The following is a 19844-nucleotide window of genomic DNA, read 5'->3' on the forward strand; positions in this document are numbered from 1 at the left end:
TCAGAAACATAGAAATGTCAAGGAACTTGAACTTGGACAACAAGATATCCATGTTCCTTTGTGATGACTTCACAAATAGACATTGGAAATCGAAACAATCCATAGTTGTTTTTAAGAAAGAAAATTCAAACCAAATTAGGTGTCATTTATCAAGCCTTATTGATTAGGGGAGGTTGAAACTGTCCATGAGCTGAAGGAAGCCCGGTTTCTTATGTATTTAAGGAACTCTGGTTTGCTCTATTCACTAACCCAACATAGTGGCAACACTCTGATTTGATCATAAACACTACAGCCCCCATCAATTTCATTCGAAATTCCCTCGGAATGGCTCAAAAGAGCAAGATTTTGATAATCGGAGCCACCGGATACATCGGGAAATTCCTAGTGAAGGCAAGCGTGAAAGATGGACACTCAACTTTTGCATTCGTCAGAGAAAGCACAGCTTCGAGTCCTGATAAGTCCGAAATCATTGAGAGCTTCAAGAGCTCTGGAGTGACACTCCTTTATGTATGTTTCCTTCATGCGTGGGATTTTCTTACGTTGGTTTGGTATATTGATCATGAAAACTCATGAAAACTTTTCACAGGGAGACATCTATAATCATGAGAGCTTGGTGAAGGCAATCAAGCAAGTTGATGCCGTGATCTCTGCAGTTGGGTTTCAACAACTGGGTGATCAGACGAAGATTATTGCTGCCATCAAAGAAGCTGGAAATATCAAGGCAAACCATCTTGCTAATAAACCTTTCAATATTTTCGTTAAAAGTTTTGTTTCCTATTGGATTGGAATTTTGAACTAAATGAGTAAAGGAAAGAAAAATTATGGGTGGGTTTCAGAGATTCCTCCCATCGGAGTTTGGAACGGATGTAGATCGTTTCCATGCAGTGGAGCCAGCTGCAAGCCTTTTTGCTGTTAAGGCGAGTATCCGGAGATCAATCGAGGCCGCAGGAATTCCATATACCTACATCGTGTCCAATGGTTTTGCTGAGTCCTTCTTGAGAAAACTTGGACAGGCAGGTGCTACAGCTCCTCCAAGAGACAAAGTTTTAGTACTTGGCGATGGAAATATCAAAGGTATTAGCATAAAATTTATCCACTTTTTTTTACCTTTGATGACTTATCTATATGTAAATGTAAGTGGGTTTAGATCAGCTATTTTGGTTAAAAAAAAATCCTGCAATTTCCATTTTCCTTGTTACAGCAATTTTTGTCAAGGAAGAAGATATTGCTATCTACTGTTGCGCCTCCGGCAGCCCAGAAATCACACCCACAATAGATAGAGACAATATTTAAGTGGTTCGGCAACTGCCTACGTCCACTGAAGCGGAAATTCGAATTTTTCACTATGTTTGTACAATTTTACAAACACTCACAACATCTCTCTATCTCTCTCAATGGACACCGTTCTGGGTTTCCCCAGAACCCATTTTCGCCCTCAGCCCTCTGTCTGATCTCTCACCTCTGTGAGGATGGTTTTCTCTTCAAAATTCATCTCCTTTTATAGGAGAAGCCATGGGGGACAAATTGCCACCCTTCTTGACCAAGTGAGCCTCCAATGGTGAGTGGGTGGGTGAGTGGTTGGTGGATGGGGTTGGTGGCTGTAAATCCACAACCAATTCACACTTGGGCAATTCACACTTGGGTTGATTTTCAACAATCACCCCCTCCACCCAAGTGTGCCATACCAGGTTGCTTGCAAACTGATTCATTCTTCAAATGATTCACCTCTTTCTTGGAATGCTTGGAATTAGTTTATAAAATTGTACAAACATAGTGAAAAATTCGAATTTCCGCTTCGGTGGACGTAGGCAGTTGTCGAACCACTTAAATATTGTCTCTATCTATTGTGGGTGTGATTTCTGGGCTGCCGGAGGCGCAACAAATGGTATCAGAGATTCGGTTCGTGCTACCCAGAAAATTACAGTTGACTAAAATCAACTTTTGATCACACCAAAATGTTCCTCTCATCGAGACGGATCCATAGCCGCAAACAGTGTCGAAAACGGATGTCGGAGGAGCACGTACGCGCCCCTGGAAGTCGGAGAGTGCGATGCACGCGCCTCAGTCGCACTGGAGGAAGAAGACGAAGTGGGATACACGCGCCACGCGCCCCCACGCGCGACTGGAGGAAGAAGACGCGTGGAACACACGGCCTCACGCGCCCCCACGCGCGGCAGATGAAGAAGACGCGTGAGGGACACGCGTCCACGCGCCCTCACGCGCGGCTGGGGGTGAAGACGCGTGCAGTGCACGCTCTCACGCGCCCCCACGCGCACTCGGAGAACTCTACACGCGCCAGACGCGCCTCAGACGCCCTACTGCGGCGCGTGTGATACACGCGCCAGAGAGATCTGGACCGTCCGATTTTCAGATCTTTGTTGGGCTAGATCTAAGCCATCCGGAGTCCGATTTCAACGATCAAATAGTGCTTTCCAACTATTTGGATCATTCCGGACTCATCCGTACGGTGGAAATGTCGAGATTCGCCATCGGTACTGTTGATCTGAACTGTCGATGTGTTGCAGATCATTTTGGGCTAGATCTATGCCAGTTGGAGTTCCATCGCGATGATCAAATAGTGATGTCAAACTATTTGGATCATTCCGGACTCATCTGTACGGTGGGAATGTGGAGATTCGCCATTGGTACTGTCGATCTGAACTATCGAGGTGTTGCAGATCATTTTGGGCTTGATCGTAGCCAGTTGGAGTTCCATCGCGATGATCAAATAGTGGTGGAAAACTATTTGGATCATTCCGGACTCATCTATACGGTGGGAATGTTGAGATTCGCCATCGGTACAGTCGATCTGATCTGTCGAGGTGTTGCAGATCATTTTGGGCTTGATCGTAGCCAGTTGGAGTTCCATCGCGATGATCAAATAGTGGTGGCAAACTATTTGGATCATTCCGGACTCATCTGTACGGTGGGAATGTTGAGATTCGTCATCGGTACAGTCGATCTGAACTGTCGAGGTGTTGCAGATCATTGTGGGCTTGATCGTAGCCAGTTGGAGTTCCATCGCGATGATCAAATAGTGGTGGCAAACTATTTGGATCATTCCGGACTCATCGGTACGGTGGGAATGTTGAGATTCGCTATCGGTACATTCGATCTGAACCGTCCACGTGTTGCAGATCAGTTGTGGGCTTGATCGTAGCCAGTTGGAGTTCCATCGCGATGATCAAATAGTGGTGGCAAACTATTTGGATCATTCTGGACTCATCGGTACGGTGGGAATGTTGAGATTCGCCATCGGTACATTCGATCTGAACCGTCCACGTGTTGCAGATCAGTTGTGGCCTTGATCGTAGCCAGTTGGAGTCATGATGGACTCATTGGTTTTGGGCTTAATTTAAGCCAGTTGGGATCGTGAAATTTGATGGAGCAAATTTCAGATCATTGGACGATGCTGATTAACTTGTTATATCAGCAGGTTTTGGCAGTCATACAACTCATGGAGCATATTGTTATTAAGAGGAGAACCGCATCGGATCTCGTTGTGGCTTTCTTTGAAAAGCCAGTTGCAAATAACAAAGTGCAGATGAAGCTTTGGTGTGGTAGTGTGGATACGTACAGTGTAAGGAGGTTCTGTCTAGGAGATTGGAAATTTTAAGTGTGTCCATTGTGACCCTCCAATCTTTCCTGGGAACTGACTTAGTGAGGTACTATTCATTTCTACGGTAAATTCATTAAAGCAATGTCATGAAGAAATTGTTCAACTTCAGAAAGGGCAGAAGGTACTATAGTTGCCCAATAGCATTTGACGTTGTGGTCAAAAGGTTAGGAGGTCATGGGAATGGCTATGAGTAATTCTGCAAAGAAGTCAAAGTTGGAGTTTCTTAATGTAAGAGATCTTATCCTAGATGAGGAGGTGCGCAGAAGAGATTCTGGCAAGATCTCGAGTTGTTGGTCCTGAATGTTGATTGTAAGGACAGAGGCAAGTCAAGATCTGGACAACAGATGACTCGCTAGAAACTGTGGCAAGACAGGCCACAAGAGACTGCTAAAATCAGGAGAAAATTGAGAATGATGCTGTGAATATGGTGACTGAAGAAATACATGGCATTGCATTTCTTGCAGTGCACAATGCTGTTAAGGACAGCTTGAAGACAGCAGTCATTCAGTAGTGTTTTCTCAAAGGCGTGAAGGGCAAATCAACCCCGGAAGTCAACAGTGATACTAGCGAATGGTGAAACGGCTAGTACAAGGAGCAATTTCGGCAAGTGGCTCCAAGTCAGTAAATGGATATACTGCAGGTCCACAAGTTTACACACAACATTGGTTTGGCATTAATGCAGGGTGTGTGGTGGAAATTCATGTCGATGGCTGATGAACTTCCAGGAGAGCCAAACGTGGAAGTTACACCATAGTTTTCAGCAAGGTTATTTTCGACATGGGCCGAAGTGAAATGCTTGGAATTAGTTTATTCTGAGTGGATATGCTTTTATGGTGAAGCATGATAGCGGGAGCTATGAAGATCTTCATTGAGGTGGAGCTTGGCTGTGGGACCAGTCAAAGTCACAAGATGGAGATTGTTGCTATTGTTGCCAATAGCATTTGGTGTTGGAAGGTCACGAAAGATTAATTGGTCTTGGCTCGGGTTAATTGTCGTGTGAATTAGATGAGAAAGTAAAAGGAACCCAGTTTTACTTTTCTAAAGAAATCTCCCTAGACCACGACATGAAGTACAGGTGTGAGAGATGGGAACAAAGCGTCAGATGTTCCAGGGATATCTACACCTAAAGATCTGCCAAGACGATCAGACCTCCATGGTGGTTACTACCTTAAAATGTATCCTGCTGAATGAAGGTAGTGAACTACGGTATGAAGAAAAATCTTGCAAGAAGGGAGATTATGCAAGTCGGAGACTGCACACAAGATGGGCACATGCGACTGAAGATAGCAGCAGGATGAAGGGTCAGTCACCCAGATCAGAGATGGAGACCTCAGCAACAGGTTCTCTGATATGTGTCAAGGTCTGTGCGAGACCATTGATTCCCAGTACAGTGGGAGATGTGTTGCCCTATGTAGATGTATTGATTAAGGGCATTGTACGTGATGAACTAAAGTTATGCATCACTTTAGTTAGTCTTCTAAGTTGAAGACATAAGCTGTAATATTGTATAAGGGATCATGCTAGAGATAGAGCTCGGCATGTTGAGAACCAGTCTCCAAGTTGGAGATTGGTGTGATTGTAGGATTATGGAGCCTGGTTTGAAAGCTGTAAAGGCACCAAGCAGATTGTTCACTCGGATGTGGCTAGAGCGAAGCAGATTGTTCGCTCGGATGAGCCTAGAGCGAAGCTCAGTTTACTCAGATTGTTCGCTCGGATGAGCCTAGAGCGAAGCTCAGTTTGCTCAAGGTGTACATGAGTGCGGACTCATGGACTCGAGCAAAAGAAGAATCCTAGAGAGTTGAGATTGTGCAATTGAGCACTGGTAAATCTCCTCTGAAGAAAATCCCTTGCAAGCTCCGTGGATGTAGACGATGCTAATACATTTGAAGATGCATTTGGAGAGGCATCTGGATATCCATTTGAAGACGTACCTGAAGATGCATGTGATAGCGGATCTCTCATGGCTGACAAGCATTCCAAGAAAGAGGTGAATTCATTTGAAGAATGAATCAGTTTGCAAGCAGCCTGGTATGGCACACTTGGGTGGTGGGTGTGATTTCTGGGTGGCCGGAGGCGCAACATCTACACCATAAAAGCAGTGGATGATCCGAGAGCCTTGAACAAGATCCTCTATATGAGACCCCCTGCTAACATTTTCTCCTTCAATGAGATTGTCGCCCTGTGGGAGAAGAAGATCAGCAAGACCCTGGAGAAGATTCATCTTCTAGAAGACGAACTTCTTGAGAAAATCCGGGGTGAGTTAATAGCAAGTTTCAATAGGGATACTTTATTGTTGCTTCGTTTCGATTAATAAGGAAGGTGGATTATCTTGTTTATCGCTAGAAAATATTTTTCCAACCAGATCGCAAGATTCAAAGTACTGTATAGCCTTTAATTCAAAGTGCTAGTTACCTATTAGTTGATGAAACCAAGCCTTTAATCCTCTTGGAGTTTCCTCCTGAATTGAGCAGTTCCATGTATACCTGGATAATGCTAAGATTGTTTAATTTTGGCTTTTCTGCAGAATCTCCCGCCCCAACAAACATCATTCTATCCATCGGACACTCAGTGTTAGTGAAGGGAGATGGTACCAATTATGAGATTGATGCTTCTTTTGGAGTGGAGGCTTCGGAGATTTATCCAGAGGTGAAATACACAACTGTGGAGGAATACCTGGATCGGCTTGTCTAAACTTGGACATTTGTTTGTGGCAATATTTTCTGTTTACAGTTTACAATAAATATAAGTTGTGAAGTCTCCATGGTCTGAGTACTGTGCATGGCACTTGCTACTTTTCATTTGTGCCCTTGTTAATATATTTGTCATATAAACCCTTGTACTGGAACCTTTGTGCTGTTGTTTCAATCTTATGATAGTATTTATGTTGTGATTCAATAATGGAATGATAAAAAGAAATACCTTATTCCGAGATTCTTGTTAATCTCTTGGTGCTTCAAATGAATCCTTTGCTTTCTCTGATGGAGGGACATGGAGATTTTCCTCTAAACCCGGTTTTTAAACCAATGGTTTGTTCATTGAGGGACTTACGCTGATGAACCTTGTGTTATGAATGAAAGCGGGTAGTGAAGGAGTTTTCTTTTCCATGCTTGGGCTACCAAGGAGTTTCTTGAAAAATTAGAGCGAATGAGATCCAACAACCAATCAAAGCACCCTCCCCTGACCTCTTTAGGTATCAAATACCTACTCCATCTGTCATGGCCAACCAAACACATCTCCCCCCCCCCCCCCCCCCCCCCCCCCCCCCCCCCAAAAAAAAAAAAAAAAAACAAAAAAAACAAAAAGAAATAGTGAATAAATAAATTGGACGAGGTGGCTGGTTATCATAGATAACAACCAACCATCGATGAGTTGAAGGAGGAGTCCATGTTTTTTATGTATTTAAAGAACTCTGGTTTTTCTTCATTTGAAACTTTAACAACCTCAAAGATAGTCAACTCTCTGCTTTGCTTAACCCACTGCTCACCCATTTTATGTGACATCGTCACGGGATGGCAGAAAAAAGCAAGATTTTGGTAGTTGGAGCGACCGGAGGCTTCGGAAAATACATAGTGGAGGCAAGCATGAAAGGTGGACACTCAACTTTTGCATTGGTCAGAGAGGGCACAGCTTCTAGTTCTGAAAAGCTCAAAGTCCTTGAGGTCTTCAAGAGCTCGGGAGTGACACTTCTCTATGTATGTTTTCAACTTCTTCCGTTGTGTTTCTATTACTTTGGTTTAGTATTTTGGGATCAGCGTCACCTCAAGTTCTTGCCCGAATTTGAGAAGAACTTGAGGACCTCAAGTGGACCCACTTTTGTTTATTTCTCTCTACTTGAACCACTCAAATTCAGGCAAAACCTTCAGGGAATTTTTTACAGTATTTTGATGTTAAAAGTTATGGTGATTTTTCACAGGGAGACATCTATCATCATGCGAGCTTGGTGAAGGCAATCAAGCAAGTCGATATAGTGATCTCTGCAGTTGGGAAACAACAGCTAGCTGATCAAGTGAAGATAATTGCTGCCATCAAAGAAGCTGGGAATATCAAGGCAAGCCATCTTCCGAAACAAATTCTCAATATTCTCCTGGCAGTTCTCTTTTGGCTTTTGTATTGTAATTCTTGAAATCGAATGAATGGTGATAATAACTTAGAGAATGAAATATGGGCTGGTTTCAGAGATTCCTCCCATCTGAGTTTGGAAAGGATGTGGATCGTGTCCTTGCAGTTGAGCCAGCTGCAAGCCTTTACAAGTCCAAGGCTAACATCCGGAGATCAATTGAGGCTGAAGGAGTTCCATATACCTACATAGTATCCAATGGCTTTGCTGGGTATTTTTTGCCTAACTTTGGACAGAAAGGTGCCACAGTTCCTCCTAGAGACAAAGTAGTAATAACTGGAGACGGAAATCCCAAAGGTATTAGCATAACATTCATTCATCTTACCACCAAATTAAATTACTTTCTTTATTGGTAAATGTATGTAAGTAGGCTAGCTAGATCAGCTACTTCAGTTGCTGAAGATCAAGTGATTGATATTTTGAACCATGTTTACAGCAATTTTTGTCAAGGAAGAAGATATTGCTACTTACACTATAAAAGCAGTGGATGATCCGAGAACCTTGAACAAGATCCTCTACATGAGACCCCCTGCCAATATTTTGTCCTTCAATGAGATTGTCTCCCTGTGGGAGAAGAAGATCGGCAAGACCCTGGAGAAGATTCATGTTCTGGAGGATCAACTTCTTGAGAAAATCAAGGGTGAGTTATAGCAAATTTGACTGGTTGTTGTATACTCTGTGCTTGCTTCTGGATCATTTCAAAAAATTTTCCCATGAGTAGAGCTGTTCCCATTCCCCCGCTGAAGAATGCAAAGATAATTTCAGTGAAGTCCGTGTTGTTTCGATTGATACTTGATTTTGGTTTTCCTGCAGAATCTCCCATCCCCTTGAACTTAATTCTATCCCTCAGTCACGCAGCGTTTGTGAAAGGAGATGCTACAAACTTTGAGATTGAGGCATCTTTTGGTGTTGAGGCTTCTGAGCTTTATCCAGAGGTGAAATACACTACTGTGGATGAATACCTCGATCAGTTTGTCTGAAATACAACCCTCAGCGAAGACTCCATGGTCGGTGTGGCATTTGCTACTTGTCATTGTGTCTTTTTTTTATTTGGCATAATTCGAATTTTACAAGCAATTTTAATAATACGAAGTTCTATGATAAGATAGGAATACCATATAAATCATTCATTAACTGGAATTATAATTTTCACTTTAATTGCAAGCTCTAGATATGGAATTATAATTTTCATTTTAATAGCAAGCTCTAGTTGAGAATTGAGGCCAATGCAGCATAACAATGATGACTGTAAAATTTAAATCCTAACAAATAAAAGAAAAATAGTAGTGTTGCGTGTAAGCATAATTTTATACACAATATTATACATACAAAGGGTAGCCCTATTTTATCATTGTTTTCCTTTTTAATCTAAATTTCAAATTTTTATAACTTTTAGGAGTTGAAATATGAACATGTATGGTTATGAAAATAAAATTATAAGGCCCTGTTCGGATAGTCAGTTGGTTTTATTTTTTCTCATCTCAACATCCAGACACTATTTAAACACAAACATTTTTCAATTTCTCTAACATATTTTTCATATAATCATTACAAAATTTTCAAACTTTCATATAAAAAAAATATCAAAAAAAAATTATATTAAAAAATTATATTTTTATAATATTTTAACTTTATAATATTTTTATTCAACTTTTTCTGTCTTATTTATCAAAATTAAATAAAAATCTTAACTAAAAGTAAGGGTGGGCCTACACCCACAGACTCCCGCTAGGCTATTTGATTTTTTTTTTCACATTATTTTTTCAATATTTTTAAATATTTTTTTTATAAAAAATTCAGAATATTATTAAATAATATTTTCTTAATTACTTAGTTATAAAAATAAAAATAAAAATAAAACTCGAGAATGCAGCCAGGCCCAATAGAGTATTATTATTCATTGAAACCATCCAAACGGTATATCACGCAACCTAATGATTTCTAGCAAAGAGTCTTGGCAACACGCTATCCACCTAATTCAACACCAACCAAACTGCATGCTTGTTCAGCCCAAACTACCTAATTCTTGTTGGACTTGTTAGCAGATTCACCCCAATAGAATAAAGAGTAATACCATTATAGCCTATACATCTTAATTTTTACCTCTTACTTTATTCCTTTGATGTGACACTATAATATGACTCGTAATTTATCAAAAAAAATTTAAAAATATATATTAAAGCAAAATGCAGCTCGAAAAAACAAAAAGAAACATTAAAATCCTAGATTTTCTCTACTTTTTTATTTTTATGTTTTTAATTTTTTTTTAATAAACAATATAATAGCACATTGTAGTACTACATCAAGAGAGCAAAGTGATGTACCTCCGAAATTTTATTGAATAATCCTCACTTTTGACGGAGGGAAACTATGATCACAACATAAAACCAACTTATTGAAAAAAATCAATATAATAAACATGACCATCAACTTCAAATAAAACTAAAAACATTACCAAACTAATTCCGAAACCGTGGATGACCCAAATTTCCAATTTTCAAATATCCTCTTAATAGCTTAGGAATATCCTCATAAACCTCCCGATGAGCCGACAATCCTCCTGCACCTATTTTTGCAAGATAATCTGCTAAAAAATTTCCTTTTCGATATATATATTGAAACTGCATATTCATCCCACTCAACAAATTTTGAATTTCATCCTAAAAATCTTCCAAATATCATACCAAGCATCTCTTATCAAACATCCATTTAATAACTAACATAGAATCCATCTCAATATCAATATTATGAAAATGAAAGGATTTTGCAAACTGCAAACCATGCAATAATCCTAATAATGCCGCATTATTATTTTTACCTTCACCAAAATAATTAGAAAAGGCAGCCAAAAATTTTTCATGATGGTCGCGAAAAACTTCACCAACGCCCATGACACCTAGGTTGCCAATACAACTTCTATGTATATTTACTTTTATTCGACCAAGAGCTAGAGAATACCATCAAACTAACAAAGGCAACTTATAAGACAGTTGCTTGAACAGCACAACTAGAGAAGTTAGAAACTCTTGACCACGGCACATTCACACCTCCTGTTCTTTCATTTTCAGTGCAAATCAACCAATGTAGTGTTTTACTCTTGCCCAAACCGATTGCATTGGTTCACACAACTCTTCCATTCTAGCTTTACATCTTCTACTCTACAAACACCATATAACAATGCATGGTAAGAGCCAAATAACAAGCCAACTTTTGAAGATTTTTTTGCTTTATGAAACCAACATTCCACTTTATCAAGCCATCCCCTTCCTCTCATGGACTACAAACCTGCACAATTAAAGGCTTTTTCCCAAATCATTTCGGCAAACTTACATTTTGCCAAGACATGATTTAAATCCTCATACTCTCCTAAGTCACAAGAGTTGCATCTTGAGAAAATAGGAATTCCTAACTTTCGAACATTATCATCCATACTCAAAGCATTTAGAAATGCTTTCTATACCATCACCAATTTTTTTTTTGTTAGAGAAGTATGCCGCACCCACTTAGACCATGCAACCACATGTAGGGCTGTACAAGAACAATTGGAACTAGCCAGCAACCGATCAGACCAACTGCTGGAGCACGGAACCGGCAAGGAGCCAGTTAGTGGGCGAGAGAATAATTGAGAAAACTGATATCAGCAGTTCGGAGCCAGTTCAAACCCATGGGAAACGGCTAAACTAACCGATCCTATTTAATTAATTTATTTTTTGAATATATGTATATAAAACGGCACCGTTTCACTTAAATGAGTGAAACGGTGTCGTTTTGGGGCTCGGAGGTTAAAAAAATAGTCTGCAACCCTCCTTCACAGAAATGCTGTTCTTTTTCTTCACAGCATCCCTCCATCATAGAGACGCCGATGGTAGACCGAAGACCGTGTCGACGCACGTCGAGACTGATGGGATATGTTTCTCTCCCAACGTCGACCGGTTTCAATCGGTTCTAAACAGTTTTCTCCCACGTCAGCGGGGTTTCGATTTTGCATCGAAACCGACGCCGATAAGTCGATGTACAGCCCTAACCAAAGGATCTCGAATTCTCAAACAAGACCAAGTACTTTTTGTTGTAAACTTCCCATCAACATTTTTAGTCCACACCAAAATATCCTCACCTTCCTTATGTTGCCCCAAACTTTGCATAATAGAGCAAACTTTATTAACACCAACCAGTCGACAAAGCAAATCAACCTCCCATTCATTTTCAAGTTTGCATTTCTGAATCACAATCTTTGAAAATGGGCACACTGAAAACTAAATGGTTAGAGGCCCCTCATCCAACCATTATACCAAAAAGAAATTCTCCCCTCCCTTATTTTCTAGTGAGAATGATTTAAAACTAACAGTAAGCACCTTACAATCATACGCCAATTTTTTGAACCCTTACAAGGATCAATCAATGACAAATGATTAATTTTCACATACTTAGCTCGGAAAAAGTTTGCCCAAAGAGAATTTTCATGTAATAGCTTCAACACAAATTTAGCATGTAAAGAAAGTTGAATATCATCCAACCTTTTAATACCGAGACCTCCTTCCTCAATTGGTAAACAAATCTTCTTCCAAGAGTGACGTTTATCTCCCCCATCCAAAAACCCCCAAAAAATTTACTAAGAAATACATTAATGCTCTGCAAAATAGCTTTAGGAACCTGGATACGGGATAGTAAATGAATAGGCAAGCTCATCAAAACTTGGCGTATCAAAATCAACCGAGCACCTCAGGATAATAACTTGGATTTCCAGCCACCGATTCGAGCACAAATTTTATTCACCAAGTAGTCTAAATGAGATACCATCCACCTACCTGAAACAACAGGAACACCTAGGTAACGGACGGGGAAACTAACTTCATGAAAACCAGTTGCACGTAAGAGCTCTCAATGACAAACATGGTTGATTGAATTTGAAAAATCCATAGAAGACTTTCTAACACTAATCTTTTGACTTGACCAGCTTTCATAAAGATATAAAATTTTCAGAATATTCCGAAGGGATTTAAGACTCCCATTTGTAAAGATAACAATGTCATCTGCATAGAGAAAATATGAGTTGAGAGGAATTCCTCTCAAATGAGAAAATGGCTCAATTTTTCCTTCATCAAAACTCCGTTTTAACAGCCTTGATAAAACCTCATCAACCAAAATAAATAAAAGAGGAGATAATGGATTACCTTGCCGAAGACCCCTCCCACTTTTGAAAAAACCTTTAGAGACACCATTCATAACCACAGAAAACTAAGGTGAAGAAATACAATTCCGAATCAAATCACAAAATTTCAAAGAAAAACCAAATGCTTCCACCACATGCAATAAAAAATCCGACTCCACGCTATCATATGCTTTGGTCATATTCACCTTCATCAGGACATTACTACTTTGCCTCTTAGAATTAATTTAAAGAACCATTTCTTGAATCAAGCTAATATTGTAAAAAATACTTCTTCCAGGGAGAAAAGCTCATTGCTTAGGCGAGAAATCAATCTAGAGAAAATAGGAGTAAGTCTTTGAACAAGTATCTTTGAACAAACTTTATAAATAATTGAGCACAAGCTGATCGGATGAAACTTATCAAGGCTTGTTGGGTTATATGTTTTGTTTTTATTTTTTATTTTTTATTTTTTATGTAAATCAAATGATGTGGATGAATAATAACAAGATAATGTCTGAAATAGACATGAATTTGAACATAAGGTATTGCAGTATAAGACTTTATTGTTCGTGTTAAAGATTATGTTGAATTAAATTACAAGTATTATAGTACATTGAAGAAATTTTGTTGATTATATAACAGAGAACCGTCATGACTCACTTTAGTAGCTAATTCGACATTGATGTTACAGAACTCATATAATGTATTTGAGCTATGAATGTCTTTTGAAAATGAACGTGCACAGTATGGTTAATTTCTTGTAATAAATCTATGAAATTTTCTTTGAAAAGGAAAATGTTATTTTATAGGCATATAGATCAAGTGAGAGAATGTAAAAGTTTTATCGAAACTCAATGCCCCACATGTCCATATCTCTTTGGGTTTATATTAATTCAAATTGTATCGCTTAATTATTGAGCTATAGTGGGATACAAATACCTCTAGATTTCATGATGACCAAAAGTCTATTTAAGTACTTAAAGGGTCAAGGGTTCTCCCCTCCAACATGATTGTGTCTCTTACTTATGAAAAAGTTGCTCGGGTGATTATTCTCTCATAGTCATGTGAAATTCTCCATCGAACTACAATGATGAGAAGTACGTTTTCTAACTATTATTATTTAATGTTATGAATCATAGAAAATAAAAAACTCTAATATTTAATATTTTGTGTTAAAAAAATTTAACATATTTGCCATCACAGTTCTCCATTTAAAATAGAGTTATGAAAAATCTTGTGAAAAATGGTTTTATATTTGCCATTTTCCAGCTTATTTTTCCATTATGTTTGTAATCATAGCCCCGTCAATTCACCCAAGACTAAGCCATCAGATGGTGTTGATCTAATTTATGCTGACCAAAGAAAATAAATAAAAACTGTAAAATGACTCTTAAATAACCAGACAAACACAACGATTGCAACTCAAATTGTTAAAGCTAAGAAAAAAGAATCTCAAATTGTTGAAAAAGAAAGGTTTGGCAAACAGATAAGTTCCAACTATTTGAAAATCTTATCATTTTGGACAAACCACTGGTGCAAAATGCTTCATATAAATCGGGATTTGACATCAAGTATGAGACAGCTCAGAAACATACAAATATCAAGGAACTTGAATTTGGACAACAAGATATCCACGTTCCTTTTTAATGACTTCCCACAAATAGACATTGGAAACCAAAGCAGTCAGAGGTTCATTTTAAGAAAGACTAAAGAAAATCCAAACCAAATTAAGGCTTCTTTTGAGTAATAAGGTATTCTCAAGTATTTGTATATATTCCCTTTTCAAACATCATTAAAACATAAAATAGTTTTTAATTTTAAATGTTTAACTTTTTCATCTAATTATTACCTAATTATTATCTAATCACAAACTCCAATACAACTTTTCTAAGTTTTCAATTAAAACATAAAAAATAATATAACTTTTTTAAATTCTGAAACAAAAATATTATTAAAAAGTTATATTCAAAATAATCTTTTTTTTATATTATTTTTATTTAACTTTTTTTTTCTCTCTTTTTCTAAACCAATAAAATATCTTTACTCAAATTATTTTACTATTATTCACCAATCCTAATTGATTGTGGGAGGTGGTAACTCTCCATGAGTAGGAGAAAGCTCAGTTTGATGTATTTTGATATATATAAATACATATATATATATATATATATATATATATATATATATATTTATAATAGAAAAGGGGATGCGGAAGAGTGAGAAGAAATTAGAGATAGACTTTGAGGATACATTCTTACTATTTTTAATTGTGATTAAATACAATATATTGGTCTCTGTAAAATTTATAGAGAAATTACGTAGGGATAAAATAAGGTAAATATTTTTATCATAATGAAAATCAAATATATTGATTCCATAATTATGAAATCAAGTGAGGATAATATCCAAATCAAATTCTTGCTTGATAATATTATCTCTAACATCCCATCAAACTCAAGGTGAAAAATTTTAAAATTTGAGTGGAACTTTTATATTCATTGATTTACGTTCAATACAATGATGAAAATGACGTTGTTGATGGAGTGACTGTCAAACAAATGGAACATCAAATCTAGAATTGGGGCTAATAATGGATTGATAATGGGCCAAAGTCAACAAAGAGCTAATAATAGGCCAAAAGACTGAGCTGATAATGGGTTAGTATGGTCTTGGTCAATTATAGGACCAAGATCATAAGGCCAAAATCATGTCTTGGCCTCATACAATGTTCAAGACATATTAAAACCTTAAAAATTTGCTAACAACTATTAAACATGCACCAAATGCATGAACTTGAGACAAAACACGATTGAATGACGATAAAATGGCTAATACTAGGCCAAAAGATTGCTCCAATAATGCTTAATATGACTTTGGTCAACTATAAGACCATGAGCAAAAGGCTAAATACTAGTCCGGGACTTCATACAATACTCACAACAAATCAAAATCCAATAAAAAGGGTTATAACTAATAAATATGCTCCAAATACATGAACTGAAAACATGATTAAACAAAGATAGAAACTTTGTGAGAGATAAAACTGGAGGAAGAACTTAGAAACAATAATCCATAGGATTGAGTCTCACATTAGCTAAGAGGTTTGATACCATGAATCCATGATAGAAAATATAATATAATAGCAAAGGAGATGGGCAGGGATAAGGAAGGAGAAATAGATCTTGAAGGTTTTATCTTTGGTCGTTCTTAATGTGATTGAATAAAAAATATTGATCCATATTTATAAGAAAATTATATAGAGATAAGATTGATCAATATCTATCATCTCAGTGAAAACCAAATCTCTTAATTTAATAATAATTATGTAAATTGATTTGATAATTATGAAATTAAATCAGAATCGAATCAACTTTGATTGAATAATGTTAAGGACGTGTCCCACTTCTACTCTACAACCGTACACCTATATAATGTCGAGAAGATCAGGCGTGATTCGCTTGAGAACACTCTGATGCCTAAGTCAGTGAAATGCAATCAAAATGATTCGGAATTCAAAAAAGAGTTCAATCCCTTACTCAAGGGTTATCTGATGTATATAGGCTCATACACAGTACTTATTTTATTCAGAATTTATCAATGAGGATCATCATTCAATACTTTGAATGATTTTGCAATTGTATGAGGTCTCTATCTTTCCGTGAAAGATGGTGTGACTCATGTATAATTTTGATTTACTTTAGACTTCCTTATTCCCCTCAATCAAACAAGGACCTCTCCTATGGGCTTCTCTCCCTCTTTGAGCTTTTATGATAGAATGGGTTTTTTGGTTTAAATAGGCACCGGATAATATTATCTCATAATAAAGGAACTCTGGTTTGGTTTTCATCACTAACCCAATATAAGTGGCAACACTCTGATTTCATCATAAACACTGCGATCGTCCATTTCATTTGAAATTCCCTCGGAATGGCTCAAAAAAGCAAGATTTTGATAATCGGAGCCACCGGATACATCGGAAAATTCCTAGTGGAGGCAAGCGCGAAAGATGGACGCTCAACTTTTGCATTGGTCAGAGAAAGCACAGCTTCGAGTCCTGACAAGTCCGAGCTGATTGAGAGCTTCAAGAGCTCTGGAGTTACACTTCTCCATGTATGTTTTCTTCATGCGTGTGATTTTCTTAAGTTGTTTTGATATTTTGATCTTGGAAATTCATGAAAACTTATCACAGGGAGACATCTATAATCATGAGAGCTTGGTGAAGGCAATCAAGCAAGTTGATGTAGTGATCTCTGCAGTTGGGTTTCAACAACTGGGGGATCAGGTGAAGATTATTGCTGCCATCAAAGAAGCTGGAAATATCAAGGCAAGCCATCTTGCTAATCAACCTTTCAATATATTCGTTCAAGTTCTGTTTCCTTTTTGGATTGCAATTTTGAACTAAATGAGTCAAGGAAAGAAAAATTGGGTGGGTAACAGAGATTCCTCCCATCAGAATTTGGAATGGATGTGGATCGTTCCAATGCAGTGGAGCCAGCTGCAAGCCTTTTTGCTCTTAAGGCGAGCATCCGGAGATCCATCGAGGCCGCTGGAATTCCATATACCTACATCGTGTCCAATGGCTTTGCCGAGTACTTCCTGAGAAATTTTGGACAGTCAGGTGCCACAGTACCTCCAAGAGACAAAGTAGTAGTACTTGGCGATGGAAATATCAAAGGTATTAGCATATAATTAATCCATTTATTGACCCTTAATGACTTGTATATATGGTAATTGGATTTAGACCAGCTATTTTTGTTATAAAAATCCTGTAATTTCCATTTTCTTTGTTACAGTAATTTTTAACAAGGAAGGAGATATTGCCACTTATACGATAAATGCAGTTGATGATCCAAAAACGTTGAACAAGATCCTTTATATGAGACCTCCTGCTAACATTTTGTCCTTCAATGAGATTCTCTCCCTGTGGGAGAAAAAAATCAGCAAGACCCTGGAGAAGATTTATATTCTAGAAGACCAACTTCTTGAGAAAATCCGGGGTGAGTTTATACCAAATTTCAATAAGGATACTTTCTTGTTGCTTTGTTTCGATTTAGTGATAGGTGGATTATCTTCTTTATCTCTAGAAACTATCTTACCAACCATTAACTGTATGATCGCAAGATTATCACAAGATTCAAAGTAACTATAACACTATAGCCTTTAGTTGATGATCCAAAAACGTTGAACAAGATCCTTTAGATGAGACCTCCTGCTAACATTTTGTCCTTCAATGAGATTCTCTCCCTGTGGGAGAAAAAAATCAGCAAGACCCTGGAGAAGATTTATATTCTAGAAGACCAACTTCTTGAGAAAATCCGGGGTGAGTTTATACCAAATTTCAATAAGGATACTTTCTTGTTGCTTTGTTTCGATTTAGTGACAGGTGGATTATCTTCTTTATCTCTAGAAACTATCTTACCAACCATTAACTGTATGATAGCAAGATTATCACAAGATTCAAAGTAACTATAACACTATAGCCTTTAATTCGAAGTGGTAGTTACCTATTAGTTGATGAAACCAAGCTATCTTTTTATCTTCGTCAATGCTTGTAGCATGTATGTTTTCTATACGATATTTATTGGCATGTAATTGTATCTGCTTTAAAGGTAATCCTCTTTGAGTTTCCTCTTGAATTTAACAATTCCACGTATTTCTGAAGAATGAAAGATAGTTCAGTGAAGGTTGGGCTGTTCTGATAGTTTTTTGCTTTTCTGCAGAATCTCCAGCCCCCTCAAACATCATTCTATCCATCTTATACTCTGTGTTTGTGAAGGGAGATAATGCAAATTATGAGATTGACGATTCTTTTGGAGTGGAGGCTTCTGAGATTTATCCAGAGGTGAAATACACAACTGTGGAGGAATACCTCGATCAGCTTGTCTAAACTTGGACATTTGTTTGTGGCAATATGTTCTGTTTGCAGTGTACAACAAATATAAGAACTTGTGAAGTCTCCATGGTCTGAGTACTGTGGCACTTGCTACCTTTCATTTGTGCCCTTGTTTATATTTGTCATAAAAACCCTTGTACTGGAACCTTTGTACTGTTGTTTCAATCTTGAAATAGTATTTGTGTTGTGATTCAAAAAAAAAAAAAAAAAAAAAAAAAGCCTTATTCTGAGGTTCTTGTTAATCTCTTGGTGCTTCAAATGAATCTTTTGCTTTTTCCTGATGAAGGGACATGGAGATTTTCCTCTAAAGCTGATTTTTAAACCAATGGTTTGTTGATTGAGGGACTTACACTGATGAACCTTGTGTTATGAATGAAAGCGAATGGTAAAATTAGTTTATTGTTAGTTAATTCTACCAAGTTTCTGAATTCGGAATTAAAGATGATTTAAGCACGAAGTATTTAGTTTTAATGATGTGTAACTTTTAGATATTCTTGGGCATTATCTTTAGTAGTCCAAAATTGTTTCTTATGAGAGAAAATAACTTGTAAGATATTGAGCCTCAAAGCAAAACAGTTTTCTCTCTTATATACAGACCATCGTGCTGTTGATCTTTGATCATTCTTGTTTTTGGAGAGTCAAAAAGTTCATTGGCGTATTGTGAGTTCATCAGTGATACTAGTGGAGTTTCAGTAGATCTAATAAGGTTTGTTTATGGGGGAAGCTGTGGAAGAATACCAAAGTTTTGAAACTACTGGGAGTGGAGATCAAATAGGTCGCTTGCAGGGATTACAATATGGTTTTTGAGTCTGCATGTGTTTTCTAAGGTCTTAAACAAATTGGAATATCTTTCTTTCATAGTGGACATAGGCACTAGTTGAGCAACTGGAATGATGCATTCTTTTTTTTTTTTTTTTTCGAAAAATTCTTCAAAAGTTTTTCCTTCATGATCAAAATATTTAAGATCTTTTTTTATTTTTTTACAACTTTCTTAGATTTTGATCTTGATATATTAATCTATTGATTATTTACTATTTATTGTTCTGCTATATTTTGTTCAAACACC

The 19844-nt window shown here is 37.4% G+C and overlaps 2 protein-coding genes across 3 annotated transcripts; both read left to right on the forward strand.

Annotated features, from left to right (window-relative positions):
- LOC122308257 (eugenol synthase 2-like) lies at nt 1-8933 on the forward strand. 2 transcript variants are annotated; one of them, XM_043121484.1, is made up of 8 exons: nt 1-507; nt 587-721; nt 837-1074; nt 7136-7311; nt 7533-7667; nt 7796-8033; nt 8173-8376; nt 8550-8933. In XM_043121484.1, exons 1-8 carry the CDS (start codon nt 325-327, stop codon nt 8714-8716), a joined length of 1476 nt encoding a protein of 491 aa, XP_042977418.1. In that variant the 5' UTR covers nt 1-324; the 3' UTR covers nt 8717-8933. The 2 variants fall into 2 exon arrangements, with proteins under 2 accessions (XP_042977418.1, XP_042977426.1); XM_043121492.1 differs by lacking the exons at nt 7136-7311; nt 7533-7667; nt 7796-8033; nt 8173-8376; nt 8550-8933 and adding exons at nt 1202-1230; nt 5700-5874; nt 6144-6514 and having other exon boundaries at nt 15-507.
- Nucleotides 8934-16591: 7658 nt separating this feature from the next.
- Nucleotides 16592-18953, forward strand: LOC122308267 (phenylcoumaran benzylic ether reductase Betv6-like). The gene is made up of 5 exons (XM_043121505.1): nt 16592-16995; nt 17075-17209; nt 17323-17560; nt 17679-17882; nt 18606-18953. The coding sequence occupies exons 1-5, from the start codon at nt 16813-16815 to the stop codon at nt 18770-18772; spliced, it is 927 nt and encodes a 308-aa protein (XP_042977439.1). The 5' UTR covers nt 16592-16812; the 3' UTR covers nt 18773-18953.
- Nucleotides 18954-19844: the final 891 nt, after the last annotated feature.

Source organism: Carya illinoinensis, chromosome 1 (genome assembly GCF_018687715.1).
Source record: "Carya illinoinensis cultivar Pawnee chromosome 1, C.illinoinensisPawnee_v1, whole genome shotgun sequence".
Lineage (NCBI taxonomy): Eukaryota > Viridiplantae > Streptophyta > Magnoliopsida > Fagales > Juglandaceae > Carya > Carya illinoinensis.